Here is an 18,962-nt window from a genome sequence, read left to right on the forward strand (position 1 = left end):
AGATACAGCCAATGAGGGAGATACCGAGGAAACACCGGGAAGTGCAGGTAACCGGAACTAGGACAGGAAGGCGGAACAGTGCAGGAGACAGGATGTAGGGCAGGGTGAGGGGCATAATACAGCCAGGGGGCTACGCCCCACACATATAACAGCAGCAGCCAGATACAGCGTATGAGGGAGATACCGAGGAGACACCGGGAAGTGCAGGTAACCGGAACTAGGACAGGAAGGCGGAACAGTGCAGGAGACAGGACGTAGGGCAGGGTGAGGTGGCATAATACAGCCAGGGGGCTACGCCCCACACGTATAACAGCAGCAGCCAGATACAGCGTATGAGGGAGATACCGAGGAAACACCGGGAAGTGCAGGTAACCGGAACTAGGACAGGAAGGCGGAACAGTGCAGGAGACAGGATGTAGGGTAGGGTGAGGGGGCATAATACAGCCAGGGGGCTACACCCCACACGTATACAAGCAGCAGCCAGATACAGCGTATGAGGGAGATACCGAGGAAACACCGGGAAGTGCAGGTAACCGGAACTAGGACAGGAAGGCGGAACAGTGCAGGAGACGGGACGTGGGGCAGGGTGAGGGGGCGTAATACAGCCAGGGGGCTACACCCCACACGTATAACAGCAGCAGCCAGATACAGCGTATGAGGGAGATACCGAGGAAACACCGGGAAGTGCAGGTAACCGAAACTAGGACAGGAAGGCGGAACAGTGCAGGAGACAGGACGTAGGGCAGGGTGAGGGGGCGTAATACAGCCAGGGGGCTACACCCCACACGTATAACAGCAGCAGCCAGATACAGCGTATGAGGGAGATACCGAGGAAACACCGGGAAGTGCAGGTAACCGGTACTAGGACAGGAAGGCGGAACAGTGCAGGAGACAGGACGAAGGGCAGGGTGAGGGAGCATAATACAGCCAGGGGACTACACCCCACACGTATAACAGCAGCAGCCAGATACAGCGTATGAGGGAGATACCGAGGAAACACCGGGAAGTGCAGGTAACCGGAACTAGGACAGGAAGGCGGAACAGTGCAGGAGACAGGATGTAGGGCAGGGTGAGGGGACATAATACAGCCAGGGGGCTACGCCCCACACGTATAACAGCAGCAGCCAGATACAGCGTATGAGGGAGATACCGAGGAGACACCGGGAAGTGCAGGTAACCGGAACTAGGACAGGAAGGCGGAACAGTGCAGGACACAGGACGTGGGGCAGGGTGAGGGGACATAATACAGCCGGGGGCTACACCCCACACGTATAACAGCAGCAGCCAGATACAGCGTATGAGGGAGATACCGAGGAGACACCGGGAAGTGCAGGTAATCGGAACTAGGACAGGAAGGCGGAACAGTGCAGTAGACAGGACGTAGGGCAGGGTGAGGGGGCATAATACAGCCAGGGGGCTACACCCCACACGTATCACAGCAGCAGCCAGATACAGCGTATGAGGGAGATACCGAGGAAACACCGGGAAGTACAGGTAACCGGAACTAGGACAGGAAGGCGGAACAGTGCAGGAGACAGGATGTAGGGCAGGGTGAGGGGGCATAATACAGCCAGGGGGCTACGCCCCACACGTATAACAGCAGCAGCCAGATACAGCGTATGAGGAAGATACCGAGGAAACACCGGGAAGTGCAGGTAACCAGAACTAGGACAGGAAGGCGGAACAGTGCAGTAGACAGGACGTAGGGCAGGGTGAGGGGGCATAATACAGCCAGGGGGCTACACCCCACACGTATCACAGCAGCAGCCAGATACAGCGTATGAGGGAGATACCGAGGAAACACCGGGAAGTACAGGTAACCGGAACTAGGACAGGAAGGCGGAACAGTGCAGGAGACAGGATGTAGGGCAGGGTGAGGGGGCATAATACAGCCAGGGGGCTACGCCCCACACGTATAACAGCAGCAGCCAGATACAGCGTATGAGGAAGATACCGAGGAAACACCGGGAAGTGCAGGTAACCGGAACTAGGACAGGAAGGCGGAACAGTGCAGGAGACAGGATGTAGGGCAGGGTGAGGGGGCATAATACAGCCAGGGGGCTACACCCCACACGTATAACAGCAGCAGCCAGATACAGCGTATGAGGGAGATACCGAGGAGACACCGGGAAGTGCAGGTAACCGGAACTAGGACAGGAAGGCGGAACAGTGCAGGACACAGGACGTGGGGCAGGGTGAGGGGACATAATACAGCCGGGGGCTACACCCCACACGTATAACAGCAGCAGCCAGATACAGCGTATGAGGGAGATACCGAGGAGACACCGGGAAGTGCAGGTAATCGGAACTAGGACAGGAAGGCGGAACAGTGCAGGAGACAGGACGTAGGGCAGGGTGAGGGGGCATAATACAGCCAGGGGGCTACACCCCACACGTATAACAGTAGCAGCCAGATACAGCGTATGAGGGAGATACAGAGGAAACACCGGGAAGTGCAGGTAACCAGAACTAGGACAGGAAGGCGGAACAGTGCAGTAGACAGGACGTAGGGCAGGGTGAGGGGGCATAATACAGCCAGGGGGCTACACCCCACACGTATCACAGCAGCAGCCAGATACAGCGTATGAGGGAGATACCGAGGAAACACCGGGAAGTACAGGTAACCGGAACTAGGACAGGAAGGCGGAACAGTGCAGTAGACAGGACGTAGGGCAGGGTGAGGGGGCATAATACAGCCAGGGGGCTACGCCCCACACGTATAACAGCAGCAGCCAGATACAGCGTATGAGGAAGATACCGAGGAAACACCGGGAAGTGCAGGTAACCGGAACTAGGACAGGAAGGCGGAACAGTGCAGGAGACAGGATGTAGGGCAGGGTGAGGGGGCATAATACAGCCAGGGGGCTACGCCCCACACGTATAACAGCAGCAGCCAGATACAGCGTATGAGGGAGATACCGAGGAAACACCGGGAAGTGCAGGTAACCGGAACTAGGACAGGAAGGCGGAACAGTGCAGGAGACAGGATGTAGGGTAGGGTGAGGGGGCATAATACAGCCAGGGGGCTACACCCCACACGTATAACAGCAGCAGTCAGATACAGCGTATGAGGGAGATACCGAGGAAACACCGGGAAGTGCAGGTAACCGGTACTAGGACAGGAAGGCGGAACAGTGCAGGAGACAGGACGTAGGGTAGGGTGAGGGGGCATAATACAGCCAGGGGGCTACGCCCCACACGTATAACAGCAGCAGCCAGATACAGCGTATGAGGGAGATACCGAGGAGACACCGGGAAGTGCAGGTAACCAGAACTAGGACAGGAAGGCTGAACAGTGCAGGAGACAGGACGTAGGGCAGGGTGAGGGGACATAATACAGCCAGGGGGCTACACCCCACACGTATAACAGCAGCAGCCAGATACAGCGTATGAGGGAGATACCGAGGAGACACCGGGAAGTGCAGGTAACCGGAACTAAGACAGGAAGGCGGAACAGTGCAGGAGACAGGACGTAGGGCAGGGTGAGGGGACATAATACAGCCAGGGGGCTACACCCCACACGTATAACAGCAGCCAGATACAGCGTATGAGGGAGATACAGAGGAAACACCAGGAAGTGCAGGTAACCGGAACTAGGACAGGAAGGCGGAACAGTGCAGGAGACAGGACGTAGGGCAGGGTGAGGGGGCATAATACAGCCAGGGGGCTATGTCCCACACGTATAACAGCAGCAGCCAGATACAGCGTATGAGGGAGATACCGAGGAGACACCGGGAAGTGCAGGTAACCGGAACTAGGACAGGAAGGCGGAACAGTGCAGGAGACAGGACGTAGGGCAGGGTGAGGGGGCATAATACAGCCAGGGGGCTACGCCCCACACGTATAACAGCAGCAGCCAGATACAGTATATGAGGGAGATACCGAGGAAACACCGGGAAGTGCAGGTAACCGGAACTAGGACAGGAAGGCGGAACAGTGCAGGAGACAGGACGTAGGGCAGGGTGAGGGGGCATAATACAGCCAGGGGGCTACACCCCACACGTATAACAGCAGCAGCCAGATACAGTGTATGAGGGAGATACCGAGGAGACACCGGGAAGTGCAGGTAACCGGAACTAGGACAGGAAGGCGGAACAGTGCAGGAGACAGGACGTAGGGCAGGGTAAGGGGACATAATACAGCCAGGGGGCTACACCCCACACGTATAACAGCAGCAGCCAGATACAGCGTATGAGGGAGATACCGAGGAGACACCGGGAAGTGCAGGTAACCGGAACTAGGACAGGAAGGCGGAACAGTGCAGGAGACAGGACGTAGGGCAGGGTGAGGGGGCATAATACAGCCAGGGGGCTACGCCCCACACGTATAACAGCAGCAGCCAGATACAGTATATGAGGGAGATACCGAGGAAACACCGGGAAGTGCAGGTAACCGGAACTAGGACAGGTAACCGGAACAGTGCAGGAGACAGGACGTAGGGCAGGGTGAGGGGACATAATACAGCCAGGGGACTACACCCCACACGTATAACAGCAGCAGCCAGATACAGTGTATGAGGGAGATACCGAGGAAACACCGGGAAGTGCAGGTAACCGGAACTAGGACAGGTAACCGGAACAGTGCAGGAGACAGGACGTAGGGCAGGGTGAGGGGGCATAATACAGCCAGGGGGCTACGCCCCACACGTATAACAGCAGCAGCCAGATACAACGTATGAGGGAGATACCGAGGAGACACCGGGAAGTGCAGGTAACCGGAACTAGGACAGGAAGGCGGAACAGTGCAGGAGACAGGACGTGGGGCAGGGTGAGGGGGCATAATACAGCCAGGGGGCTACACCCCACACGTATAACAGCAGCAGCCAGATACAGCGTATGAGGGAGATACCGAGGAGACACCGGGAAGTGCAGGTAACCGGAACTAGGACAGGAAGGCGGAACAGTGCAGGAGACAGGAAGTAGGGCAGGGTGAGGGGGCATAATACAGCCAGGGGGCTACACCCCACACGTATAACAGCAGCAGCCAGATACAGTGTATGAGGGAGATACCGAGGAAACACCGGGAAGTGCAGGTAACCGGAACTAGGACAGGAAGGCGGAACAGTGCAGGAGACAGGATGTAGGGCAGGGTGAGGGGACATAATACAGCCAGGGGGCTACGCCCCACACGTATAACAGCAGCAGCCAGATACAGCGTATGAGGGAGATACCGAGGAAACACCGGGAAGTGCAGGTAACCGGAACAAGGACAGGAAGGCGGAACAGTGAAGGAGACAGGACGTAGGGCAGGGTGAGGGGGCATAATACAGCCAGGGGGCTACACCCCACACGTATAACAGCAGCAGCCAGATACAGCGTATGAGGGAGATACCGAGGAAACACCGGGAAGTGCAGGTAACCGGAACTAGGACAGGAAGGCGGAACAGTGTAGGAGACAGGATGTAGGGCAGGGTGAGGGGGCATAATACAGCCAGGGGGCTACACCCCACACGTATAACAGCAGCAGCCAGATACAGCATATGAGGGAGATACCGAGGAAACACCGGGAAGTGCAGGTAACCGGAACTAGGACAGGAAGGCGGAACAGTGCAGGAGACAGGACGTAGGGCAGGGTGAGGGGACATAATACAGCCAGGGGGCTACACCCCACACGTATCACAGCAGCAGCCAGATACAGCATATGAGGGAGATACCGAGGAAACACCGGGAAGTGCAGGTAACCGGAACAAGGACAGGAAGGCGGAACAGTGCAGGAGACAGGACGTGGGGCAGGGTGAGGGGGCATAATACAGCCAGGGGGCTACACCCCACACGTATCACAGCAGCAGCCAGATACAGCGTATGAGGGAGATACCGAGGAGACACCGGGAAGTGCAGGTAACCGGAACTAGGACAGGAAGGCGGAACAGTGTAGGAGACAGGATGTAGGGTAGGGTGAGGGGGCATAATACAGCCAGGGGGCTACACCCCACACGTATAACAGCAGCAGCCAGATACAGCGTATGAGGGAGATACCGAGGAAACACCGGGAAGTGCAGGTAACCGGAACTAGGACAGGAAGGCGGAACAGTGTAGGAGACAGGATGTAGGGCAGGGTGAGGGGGCATAATACAGCCAGGGGGCTACACCCCACACGTATCACAGCAGCAGCCAGATACAGCATATGAGGGAGATACCGAGGAAACACCGGGAAGTGCAGGTAACCGGAACAAGGACAGGAAGGCGGAACAGTGCAGGAGACAGGACGTGGGGCAGGGTGAGGGGGCATAATACAGCCAGGGGGCTACGCCCCACACGTATAACAGCAGCAGCCAGATACAGCGTATGAGGGAGATACCGAGGAAACACCGGGAAGTGCAGGTAACCGGAACTAGGACAGGAAGGCGGAACAGTGCAGGAGACAGGATGTAGGGCAGGGCGAGGGGGCATAATACAGCCAGGGGGCTACGCCCCACACGTATCACAGCAGCAGCCAGATACAGCGTATGAGGGAGATACCGAGGAGACACCGGGAAGTGCAGGTAACCGGAACTAGGACAGGAAGGCGGAACAGTGCAGGAGACAGGACGTAGGGCAGTGTGAGGGGGCATAATACAGCCAGGGGGCTACGCCCCACACGTATAACAGCAGCAGCCAGATACAGCGTATGAGGGAGATACCGAGGAAAAACCGGGAAGTGCAGGTAACCGGAACTAGGACAGGAAGGCGGAACAGTGCAGGAGACAGGACATAGGGCAGGGTGAGGGGACATAATACAGCCAGGGGGCTACACCCCACACGTATACCAGCAGCAGCCAGATACAGCGTATGAGGGAGATACCGAGGAAACACCAGGAAGTGCAGGTAACCGGAAATAGGACAGGAAGGCGGAACAGTGCAGGAGACAGGACGTAGGGCAGGGTGAGGGGGCATAATACAGCCAGGGGGCTACACCCCACACGTATAACAGCAGCAGCCAAATACAGCGTATGAGGGAGATACCGAGGAAACACCGGGAAGTGCAGGTAACCGGTACTAGGACAGGAAGGCGGAACAGTGCAGGAGACAGGACGTAGGGCAGGGTGAGGGGGCATAATACAGCCAGGGGGCTACACCCCACACGTATAACAGCAGCAGCCAGATACAGCGTATGAGGGAGATACCGAGGAGACACCGGGAAGTGCAGGTAACCGGAACTAGGACAGGAAGGCGGAACAGTGCAGGAGACAGGACGTAGGGCAGTGTGAGGGGGCATAATACAGCCAGGGGGCTACGCCCCACACGTATAACAGCAGCAGCCAGATACAGCGTATGAGGGAGATACCGAGGAAAAACCGGGAAGTGCAGGTAACCGGAACTAGGACAGGAAGGCGGAACAGTGCAGGAGACAGGACATAGGGCAGGGTGAGGGGACATAATACAGCCAGGGGGCTACACCCCACACGTATCACAGCAGCAGCCAGATACAGCGTATGAGGGAGATACCGAGGAAACACCGGGAAGTGCAGGTAACCGGAACTAGGACAGGAAGGCGGAACAGTGCAGGAGACAGGACGTAGGGCAGGGTGAGGGGACATAATACAGCCAGGGGGCTACACCCCACACGTATAACAGCAGCAGCCAGATACAGCGTATGAGGGAGATACCGAGGAAACACCGGGAAGTGCAGGTAACCGGAACTAGGACAGGAAGGCGGAACAGTGCAGGAGACAGGATGTAGGGCAGGGTGAGGGGGCATAATACAGCCAGGGGGCTACACCCCACACGTATAACAGCAGCAGCCAGATACAGCGTATGAGGGAGATACCGAGGAAACACCGGGAAGTGCAGGTAACCGGAACTAGGACAGGAAGGCGGAACAGTGCAGGAGACAGGACGTAGGGCAGGGCGAGGGGGCGTAATACAGCCAGGGGGCTACGCCCCACACGTATCACAGCAGCAGCCAGATACAGCGTATGAGGGAGATACCGAGGAAACACCGGGAAGTGCAGGTAACCGGAACTAGGACAGGAAGGCGGAACAGTGCAGGAGACAGGACGTAGGGCAGGGCGAGGGGGCATAATACAGCCAGGGGGCTACGCCCCACACGTATAACAGCAGCAGCCAGATACAGTGTATGAGGGAGATACCCGAGGAAATACCGGGAAGTGCAGGTAACCGGAACTAGGACAGGAAGGCGGAACAGTGCAGGAGACAGGACGTAGGGCAGGGTGAGGGGGCATAATACAGCCAGGGGGCTACGCCCCACACGTATAACAGCAGCAGCCAGATACAGAGTATGAGGGAGATACCGAGGAAACACCGGGAAGTGCAGGTAACCGGAACTAGGACAGGAAGGCGGAACAGTGCAGGAGACAGGACGTAGGGCAGGGTGAGGGGGCATAATACAGCCAGGGGGCTACGCCCCACACTTATAACAGCAGCAGCCAGATACAGTGTATGAGGGAGATACCCGAGGAAATACCGGGAAGTGCAGGTAACCGGAACTAGGACAGGAAGGCGGAACAGTGCAGGAGACAGGACGTAGGGCAGGGTGAGGGGGCATAATACAGCCAGGGGGCTACGCCCCACACGTATAACAGCAGCAGCCAGATACAGAGTATGAGGGAGATACCGAGGAAACACCGGGAAGTGCAGGTAACCGGAACTAGGACAGGAAGGCGGAACAGTGCAGGAGACAGGACGTAGGGCAGGGTGAGGGGGCATAATACAGCCAGGGGGCTACGCCCCACACTTATAACAGCAGCAGCCAGATACAGCGTATGAGGGAGATACCGAGGAAACACCGGGAAGTGCAGGTAACCGGAACTAGGACAGGAAGGCGGAACAGTGCAGGAGACAGGACGTAGGGCAGGGTGAGGGGGCATAATACAGCCAGGGGGCTACACCCCACACGTATCACAGCAGCAGCCAGATACAGCGTATGAGGGAGATACCGAGGAAACACCGGGAAGTGCAGGTAACCGGAACTAGGACAGGAAGGCGGAACAGTGCAGGAGACAGGACGTAGGGCAGGGTGAGGGGACATAATACAGCCAGGGGGCTACACCCCACACGTATAACAGCAGCAGCCAGATACAGCGTATGAGGGAGATACCGAGGAAACACCGGGAAGTGCAGGTAACCGGAACTAGGACAGGAAGGCGGAACAGTGCAGGAGACAGGATGTAGGGCAGGGTGAGGGGGCATAATACAGCCAGGGGGCTACACCCCACACGTATAACAGCAGCAGCCAGATACAGCGTATGAGGGAGATACCGAGGAAACACCGGGAAGTGCAGGTAACCGGAACTAGGACAGGAAGGCGGAACAGTGCAGGAGACAGGACGTAGGGCAGGGCGAGGGGGCGTAATACAGCCAGGGGGCTACGCCCCACACGTATCACAGCAGCAGCCAGATACAGCGTATGAGGGAGATACCGAGGAAACACCGGGAAGTGCAGGTAACCGGAACTAGGACAGGAAGGCGGAACAGTGCAGGAGACAGGACGTAGGGCAGGGCGAGGGGGCATAATACAGCCAGGGGGCTACGCCCCACACGTATAACAGCAGCAGCCAGATACAGTGTATGAGGGAGATACCCGAGGAAATACCGGGAAGTGCAGGTAACCGGAACTAGGACAGGAAGGCGGAACAGTGCAGGAGACAGGACGTAGGGCAGGGTGAGGGGGCATAATACAGCCAGGGGGCTACGCCCCACACGTATAACAGCAGCAGCCAGATACAGAGTATGAGGGAGATACCGAGGAAACACCGGGAAGTGCAGGTAACCGGAACTAGGACAGGAAGGCGGAACAGTGCAGGAGACAGGACGTAGGGCAGGGTGAGGGGGCATAATACAGCCAGGGGGCTACGCCCCACACTTATAACAGCAGCAGCCAGATACAGCGTATGAGGGAGATACCGAGGAAACACCGGGAAGTGCAGGTAACCGGAACTAGGACAGGAAGGCGGAACAGTGCAGGAGACAGGACGTAGGGCAGGGTGAGGGGGCATAATACAGCCAGGGGGCTACGCCCCACACGTATAACAGCAGCAGCCAGATACAGCGTATGAGGGAGATACCGAGGAGACACCGGGAAGTGCAGGTAACCGGAACTAGGACAGGAAGGCGGAACAGTGCAGGAGACAGGACGTAGGGCAGGGTGAGGGGCATAATACAGCCAGGGGGCTACACCCCACACGTATAACAGCAGCAGCCAGATACAGCGTATGAGGGAGATACCGAGGAAACACCGGGAAGTGCAGGTAACCGGAACTAGGACAGGAAGGCGGAACAGTGCAGGAGACAGGACGTAGGGCAGGGTGAGGGGGCATAATACAGCCAGGGGGCTACGCCCCACACGTATAACAGCAGCAGCCAGATACAGCGTATGACGGAGATACCGAGGAAACACCGGGAAGTGCAGGTAACCGGAACTAGGACAGGAAGGCGGAACAGTGCAGGAGACAGGACGTAGGGCAGGGTGAGGGGGCGTAATACGGCCAGGGGGCTACACCCCACACGTATCACAGCAGCAGCCAGATACAGCGTATGACGGAGATACCGAGGAAACACCGGGAAGTGCAGGTAACCGGAACTAGGACAGGAAGGCGGAACAGTGCAGGAGACAGGACGTAGGGCAGGGTGAGGGGGCGTAATACGGCCAGGGGGCTACACCCCACACGTATAACAGCAGCAGCCAGATACAGCGTATGAGGGAGATACCGAGGAGACACCGGGAAGTACAGGTAACCGGAACTAGGACAGGAAGGCAGAACAGTGCAGGAGACAGGATGTAGGGCAGGGTGAGGGGGCATAGTACAGCCAGGGGGCTACGCCCCACACGTATAACAGCAGCAGCCAGATACAGCGTATGAGGGAGATACCCGAGGAAACACCGGGAAGTACAGGTAACCGGAACTAGGACAAGAAGGCGGAACAGTGCAGGAGACAGGACGTAGGGCAGGGTGAGGGGGCATAGTACAGCCAGGGGGCTACGCCCCACACGTATAACAGCAGCAGCCAGATACAGTGTATGAGGGAGATACCCGAGGAAATACCAGGAAGTGCAGGTAACCGGAACTAGGACAGGAAGGCGGAACAGTGCAGGAGACAGGACGTAGGGCAGGGTGAGGGGGCATAATACAGCCAGGGGGCTACACCCCACACGTATAACAGCAGCAGCCAGATACAGCGTATGAGGGAGATACCGAGGAAACACCGGGAAGTGCAGGTAACCGGAACTAGGACAGGAAGGCGGAACAGTGCAGGAGACAGGACGTGGGGCAGGGTGAGGGGGCGTAATACAGCCAGGGGGCTACGCCCCACACGTATCACAGCAACAGCCAGATACAGTGTATGAGGGAGATACCGAGGAAACACCGGGAAGTGCAGGTAACCGGAACTAGGACAGGAAGGCGGAACAGTGCAGGAGACAGGACGTAGGGCAGGGTGAGGGGGCATAATACAGCCAGGGGGCTACACCCCACACGTATAACAGCAGCAGCCAGATACAGCGTATGAGGGAGATACCGAGGAAACACCGGGAAGTGCAGGTAACCGGAACTAGGACAGGAAGGCGGAACAGTGCAGGAGACAGGACATAGGGCAGGGTGAGGGGGCATAATACAGCTAGGGGGCTACGCCCCACACGTATAACAGCAGCAGCCAGATACAGCGTATGAGGGAGATACCGAGGAAACACCGGGAAGTGCAGGTAACCGGTACTAGGACAGGAAGGCGGAACAGTGCAGGAGACAGGACGTAGGGCAGGGTGAGGGGGCATAATACAGCCAGGGGGCTACACCCCACACGTATAACAGCAGCAGCCAGATACAGAGTATGAGGGAGATACAGAGGAAACACCGGGAAGTGCAGGTAACCGGAACTAGGACAGGAAGGCGGAACAGTGCAGGAGACAGGACGTAGGGCAGGGTGAGGGGGCATAATACAGCCAGGGGGCTACGCCCCACATGTATAACAGCAGCAGCCAGATACAGCGTATGAGGGAGATACCGAGGAGACACCGGGAAGTGCAGGTAACCGGAACTAGGACAGGAAGGCGGAACAGTGCAGGAGACAGGACATAGGGCAGGGTGAGGGGGCATAATACAGCCAGGGGGCTACGCCCCACACGTATCACAGCAGCAGCCAGATACAGCGTATGAGGGAGATACCGAGGAGACACCGGGAAGTACAGGTAACCGGAACTAGGACAGGAAGGCGGAACAGTGCAGGAGACAGGATGTAGGGCAGGGTGAGGGGACATAATACAGCCAGGGGGCTACACCCCACACGTATAACAGCAGCAGCCAGATACAGCGTATGAGGGAGATACCGAGGAAACACCGGGAAGTGCAGGTAACCGGAACTAGGACAGGAAGGCGGAACAGTGCAGGAGACAGGACGTGGGACAGGGTGAGGGGGCATAATACAGCCAGGGGGCTACGCCCCACACGTATAACAGCAGCAGCCAGATACAGCGTATGAGGGAGATACCGAGGAGACACCGGGAAGTGCAGGTAACCGGAACTAGGACAGGAAGGCGGAACAGTGCAGGAGACAGGACGTAGGGCAGGGTGAGGGGGTATAATACAGCCAGGGGGCTACGCCCCACACGTATAACAGCAGCTGCCAGATACAGCATATGAGGGAGATACCGAGGAAACACCGGGAAGTGCAGGTAACCGGAACTAGGACAGGAAGGCGGAACAGTGCAGGAGACAGGACGTAGGGCAGGGTGAGGGGGCATAATACAGCCAGGGGGCTACGCCCCACACGTATAACAGCAGCAGCCAGATACAGCGTATGAGGGAGATACCGAGGAAACACCGGGAAGTGCAGGTAACCGGAACTAGGACAGGAAGGCGGGACAGTGCAGGAGACAGGACGTAGGGCAGGGTGAGGGGGCATAATACAGCCAGGGGGCTACGCCCCACACGTATAACAGCAGCAGCCAGATACAGCGTATGAGGGAGATACCCGAGGAAACACCGGAAAGTGCAGGTAACCGGAACTAGGACAGGAAGGCGGAACAGTGCAGGAGACAGGACGTGGGGCAGGGTGAGGGGGCATAATACAGCCAGGGGGCTACGCCCCACACGTATAACAGCAGCAGCCAGATACAGCGTATGAGGGAGATACCGAGGAAACACCGGGTAGTGCAGGTAACCGGAACTAAGACAGGAAGGCGGAACAGTGCAGGAGACAGGATGTAGGGCAGGGTGAGGGGGCATAATACAGCCAGGGGGCTACACCCCACACGTATCACAGCAGCAGCCAGATACAGCGTATGAGGGAGATACCGAGGAGACACCGGGAAGTACAGGTAACCGGAACTAGGACAGGAAGGCGGAACAGTGCAGGAGACAGGACGTAGGGCAGGGTGAGGGGGCATAATACAGCCAGGGGGCTACACCCCACACGTATAACAGCAGCAGCCAGATACAGCGTATGAGGGAGATACCGAGGAAACACCGGGAAGTGCAGGTAACCGGAACTAGGACAGGAAGGCGGAACAGTGTAGGAGACAGGATGTAGGGCAGGGTGAGGGGGCATAATACAGCCAGGGGGCTACACCCCACACGTATCACAGCAGCAGTTAGATACAGCATATGAGGGAGATACCGAGGAAACACCGGGAAGTGCAGGTAACCGGAACAAGGACAGGAAGGCGGAACAGTGCAGGAGACAGGACGTGGGGCAGGGTGAGGGGGCATAATACAGCCAGGGGGCTACGCCCCACACGTATAACAGCAGCAGCCAGATACAGCGTATGAGGGAGATACCGAGGAAACACCGGGAAGTGCAGGTAACCGGAACTTGGACAGGAAGGCGGAACAGTGCAGGAGACAGGACGTACGGTAGGGTGAGGGGGCGTAATACAGCCAGGGGGCTACACCCCACACATATAACAGCAGCAGCCAGATACAGCGTATGAGGGAGATACCCAGGAAACACCGGGAAGTGCAGGTAACCGGAACTAAGACAGGAAGGCGGAACAGTGCAGGAGACAGGACGTAGGGCAGGGTGAGGGGGCATAATACAGCCAGGGGGCTACACCCCACACGTATAACAGCAGCAGCCAGATACAGCGTATGAGGGAGATACCGAGGAAACACCGGGAAGTGCAGGTAACCGGAACAAGGACAGGAAGGCGGAACAGTGCAGGAGACAGGACGTAGGGCAGGGTGAGGTGGCATAATACAGCCAGGGGGCTACACCCCACACGTATAACAGCAGCAGCCAGATACAGCGTATGAGGGAGATACAGAGGAAACACCGGGAAGTACAGGTAACCGGAACTAGGACAGGAAGGCGGAACAGTGCAGGAGACAGGACGTAGGGCAGGGTGAGGGGACATAATACAGCCAGGGGGCTACACCCCACACGTATAACAGCAGCAGCCAGATACAGCGTATGAGGGAGATACCGAGGAAACACCGGGAAGTGCAGGTAACCGGAACTAGGACAGGAAGGCGGAACAGTGTAGGAGACAGGATGTAGGGCAGGGTGAGGGGGCATAATACAGCCAGGGGGCTACACCCCACACGTATCACAGCAGCAGTTAGATACAGCATATGAGGGAGATACCGAGGAAACACCGGGAAGTGCAGGTAACCGGAACTAGGACAGGAAGGCGGAACAGTGCAGGAGACAGGACGTAGGGCAGGGTGAGGGGGCATAATACAGCCAGGGGGCTACACCCCACACGTATAACAGCAGCAGCCAGATACAGAGTATGAGGGAGATACCGAGGAGACACCGGGAAGTGCAGGTAACCGGAACAAGGACAGGAAGGCGGAACAGTGCAGGAGACAGGACGTGGGGCAGGGTGAGGGGGCATAATACAGCCAGGGGGCTACGCCCCACACGTATAACAGCAGCAGCCAGATACAGCGTATGAGGGAGATACCGAGGAAACACCGGGAAGTGCAGGTAACCGGAACTTGGACAGGAAGGCGGAACAGTGCAGGAGACAGGACGTACGGTAGGGTGAGGGGGCGTAATACAGCCAGGGGGCTACACCCCACACGTATAACAGCAGCAGCCAGATACAGCGTATGAGGGAGATACCCAGGAAACACCGGGAAGTGCAGGTAACCGGTACTAGGACAGGAAGGCGGAACAGTGCAGGAGACAGGACGTAGGGCAGGGTGAGGGGGCATAATACAGCCAGGGGGCTACACCCCACACGTATAACAGCAGCAGCCAGATACAGCGTATGAGGGAGATACCGAGGAAACACCGGGAAGTGCAGGTAACCGGAACTAGGACAGGAAGGCGGAACAGTGTAGGAGACAGGATGTAGGGCAGGGTGAGGGGGCATAATACAGCCAGGGGGCTACACCCCACACATATAACAGCAGCAGCCAGATACAGCGTATGAGGGAGATACCCAGGAAACACCGGGAAGTGCAGGTAACCGGTACTAGGACAGGAAGGCGGAACAGTGCAGGAGACAGGACGTAGGGCAGGGTGAGGGGGCATAATACAGCCAGGGGGCTACACCCCACACGTATAACAGCAGCAGCCAGATACAGCGTATGAGGGAGATACCGAGGAAACACCGGGAAGTGCAGGTAACCGGAACTAGGACAGGAAGGCGGAACAGTGTAGGAGACAGGATGTAGGGCAGGGTGAGGGGGCATAATACAGCCAGGGGGCTACACCCCACACGTATCACAGCAGCAGTTAGATACAGCATATGAGGGAGATACCGAGGAAACACCGGGAAGTGCAGGTAACCGGAACAAGGACAGGAAGGCGGAACAGTGCAGGAGACAGGACGTGGGGCAGGGTGAGGGGGCATAATACAGCCAGGGGGCTACGCCCCACACGTATAACAGCAGCAGCCAGATACAGCGTATGAGGGAGATACCGAGGAAACACCGGGAAGTGCAGGTAACCGGAACTTGGACAGGAAGGCGGAACAGTGCAGGAGACAGGACGTACGGTAGGGTGAGGGGGCGTAATACAGCCAGGGGGCTACACCCCACACATATAACAGCAGCAGCCAGATACAGCGTATGAGGGAGATACCCAGGAAACACCGGGAAGTGCAGGTAACCGGAACTAAGACAGGAAGGCGGAACAGTGCAGGAGACAGGACGTAGGGCAGGGTGAGGGGGCATAATACAGCCAGGGGGCTACACCCCACACGTATAACAGCAGCAGCCAGATACAGCGTGAGGAAGATACCGAGGAGACACCGGGAAGTGCAGGTAACCGGAACTAGGACAGGAAGGCGGAACAGTGCAGGAGACAGGACGTAGGGCAGGGTAAGGGGGCATAATACAGCCAGGGGGCTACACCCCACACGTATAACAGCAGCAGCCAGATACAGCGTATGAGGGAGATACCGAGGAAACACCGGGAAGTGCAGGTAACCGGAACTAGGACAGGAAGGCGGAACAGTGTAGGAGACAGGATGTAGGGCAGGGTGAGGGGGCATAATACAGCCAGGGGGCTACACCCCACACGTATCACAGCAGCAGCCAGATACAGCATATGAGGGAGATACCGAGGAAACACCGGGAAGTGCAGGTAACCGGAACAAGGACAGGAAGGCGGAACAGTGCAGGAGACAGGACGTGGGGCAGGGTGAGGGGGCATAATACAGCCAGGGGGCTACGCCCCACACGTATAACAGCAGCAGCCAGATACAGCGTATGAGGGAGATACCGAGGAAACACCGGGAAGTGCAGGTAACGGGAACTAGGACAGGAAGGCTGAACAGTGCAGGAGACAGGATGTAGGGCAGGGTGAGGGGGCATAATACAGCCAGGGGGCTACGCCCCACACGTATACCAGCAGCAGCCATATACAGCGTATGAGGGAGATATCCAGGAAACACAGGGAAGTGCAGGTAACCGGAACTAGGACAGGAAGGCGGAACAGTGCAGGAGACAGGACGTAGGGCAGGGTGAGGGGGCATAATACAGCCAGGGGGCTACACCCCACACGTATTACAGCAGCAGCCAGATACAGCGTATGAGGGAGATACCGAGGAAACACCGGGAAGTGCAGGTAACCGGAACTAGGACAGGAAGGCGGAACAGTGCAGGAGACAGGACGTAGGGCAGGGTGAGGGGGCATAATACAGCCAGGGGGCTACACCCCACACGTATAACAGCAGCAGCCAGATACAGCGTATGAGGGAGATACCGAGGAAACACCGGGAAGTGCAGGTAACCGGAACTAGGACAGGAAGGCGGAACAGTGCAGGAGACAGGTAATCCCAGGTAATCCCAGGTGTACCCCAGAGCAGAGGGCAGAACACTCACCTGGCATGTGTCTCACACTGCAGGAAGTCCCCGGTCATTACAAGTTGACACTCCTGGACCCCATGTTTCTCCAACCAGGTCCTTACTGTCCTCAGGCTGTCACCTGATGGCTGCACCAAGGTACGCAGTTCGTCCAGGGACAGGAAGTGACCTGAGGGAGACAGACATCAGGCACCGTTTATGGTTAGCAAGAAAAACCTCCACCTCCTGAGGAAGCCGCTGATGTTGGAGCAAAGCGGAGAAATGCGTAGAGGGACACGGGATTGTTCTGGCAGCATCAAGACCGGTACCAGTGTTTATTCCTTGAGAGGACCGCAAGTATTGGACTGCACCAGCGGTCGGGGAAACCCACTGGGGACTGGCAGCCGAACCCCCCACTTGCAATTAAGTATTTACTAAGCAATACTAACCACTTAACATGTGCACATGAGTGGGGACTGAAGACTGCAATAACACAAAGTGGGAAACTAAAGCTTATGATACTAACATTAACATTATAAGGATGGCATGCATATACTTAACCCTCTCACTTAACAAATATAGGGGAATTGTGTGTGATTTCTGTATGAGAGTTTTGTCTTTATTGCTGGCCACAACATATTTATAAAAATTGTTTTAAATAAATATAATTTTATTATTCTGCACAAGTGCTGCTTGAAAAGGAGAGTTATGGTAGACCTACCTTTGTTAACTCCCTTTCCTTGAAGTCTATGGGAACCACAGGGGACATCGGGGGTTGTAGGCGGATCCAGGGGGTCCGAGGCACCAATCAGCGAAGCTCTTAAAGGTTTTACCCAGCATGCCCGGGCCCTCTCCCCTACAACCCCGCCTCCAGGCTACTGCCGCCAGTTTTTGGTAACAAGCCGAGAGCAGGAAGCGGAGAAGAGAAGAGGACAGAGAACACATATGCCCAGAACTCATACATACATAGCATGGAATGGTCAGAACAGGTCACAGTATCAGAACATCACGTAAAGGTGAACCTCAGTGGCAAATTTAAAAAGGGTGGGCGCCCTGTGGTTCCCAAGGACTTCAAGGAAAGGGAGTTAACAAAGGTAGGTCTACCATAACTCTCCTTTTCCTTGTCAGGGTCCATGGGTCCCACAGGGGACATCGGGGATGTCACAAGCCGTAATTAAGAGAGGGAATTTGTCTGAGGTGTTAGCAGAACCCGACGACCGAAGGAGGCATCCTGGGACGCGAACGTGTCAAAGGCGTAGAACTTAATAAATGTCTGAACGGATGACCACGTCGCAGCCTTGCACAGCTGTTCGGCAGAAGCACCCCTGCTTGCTGCCCATGAAGGACCAACCTGAAGATAGGCCTGTTGTATAGCCATGCGAATCCAGCGGGCAATGGTTTGTTTACCCGCTGGCCAACCCTTCTTGTGAAAACCATATAAGACAAAGAGGGAATCTGATTTCCTGACCGATTTAGTGCGGTCGATATAGATGGTCAGAGCCCTGACCACATCGAGCAACTTTTCATCTGGTGAGAGATCATCTGAAGTGAATGCAGGTACCACGATCTCCTGGTTCACGTGGAATTTTGTCACAACCTTGGGCAGGTGAGAAGACTTCGTCCGTAACACTGCCCTGTCACTGTGGAACACCAGGAAGGGTGATTTATACGATAGTGCGGATAGGTCCGACACTCTGCGTGCGGAGGCAATGGCCAGGAGGAAGACAGTTTTGACTGTCAGCCATTTAAGCTCCACTGATGACAGTGGTTCAAACGGTGGTTTGGTTAGAGCTTG

The 18,962-nt window shown here is 56.7% G+C and overlaps 1 protein-coding gene across 1 annotated transcript in view; it reads right to left on the bottom strand.

The window, feature by feature from the left end:
- The window catches only part of TPP1 (tripeptidyl peptidase 1), a 107,686-nt gene that overhangs the window by 37,966 nt on the left and 50,758 nt on the right, over positions 1–18,962 (bottom strand). The window contains exon 4 of the mRNA XM_083170631.1: positions 17,207–17,357. Coding sequence (XP_083026757.1) covers positions 17,207–17,357 — 151 coding nt within the window. The remainder of the gene's footprint in view (positions 1–17,206; positions 17,358–18,962) is intronic.

Source organism: Crinia signifera, chromosome 2, assembly GCF_055691185.1.
Source record: "Crinia signifera chromosome 2, ASM5569118v1, whole genome shotgun sequence".
NCBI lineage: Eukaryota > Metazoa > Chordata > Amphibia > Anura > Myobatrachidae > Crinia > Crinia signifera.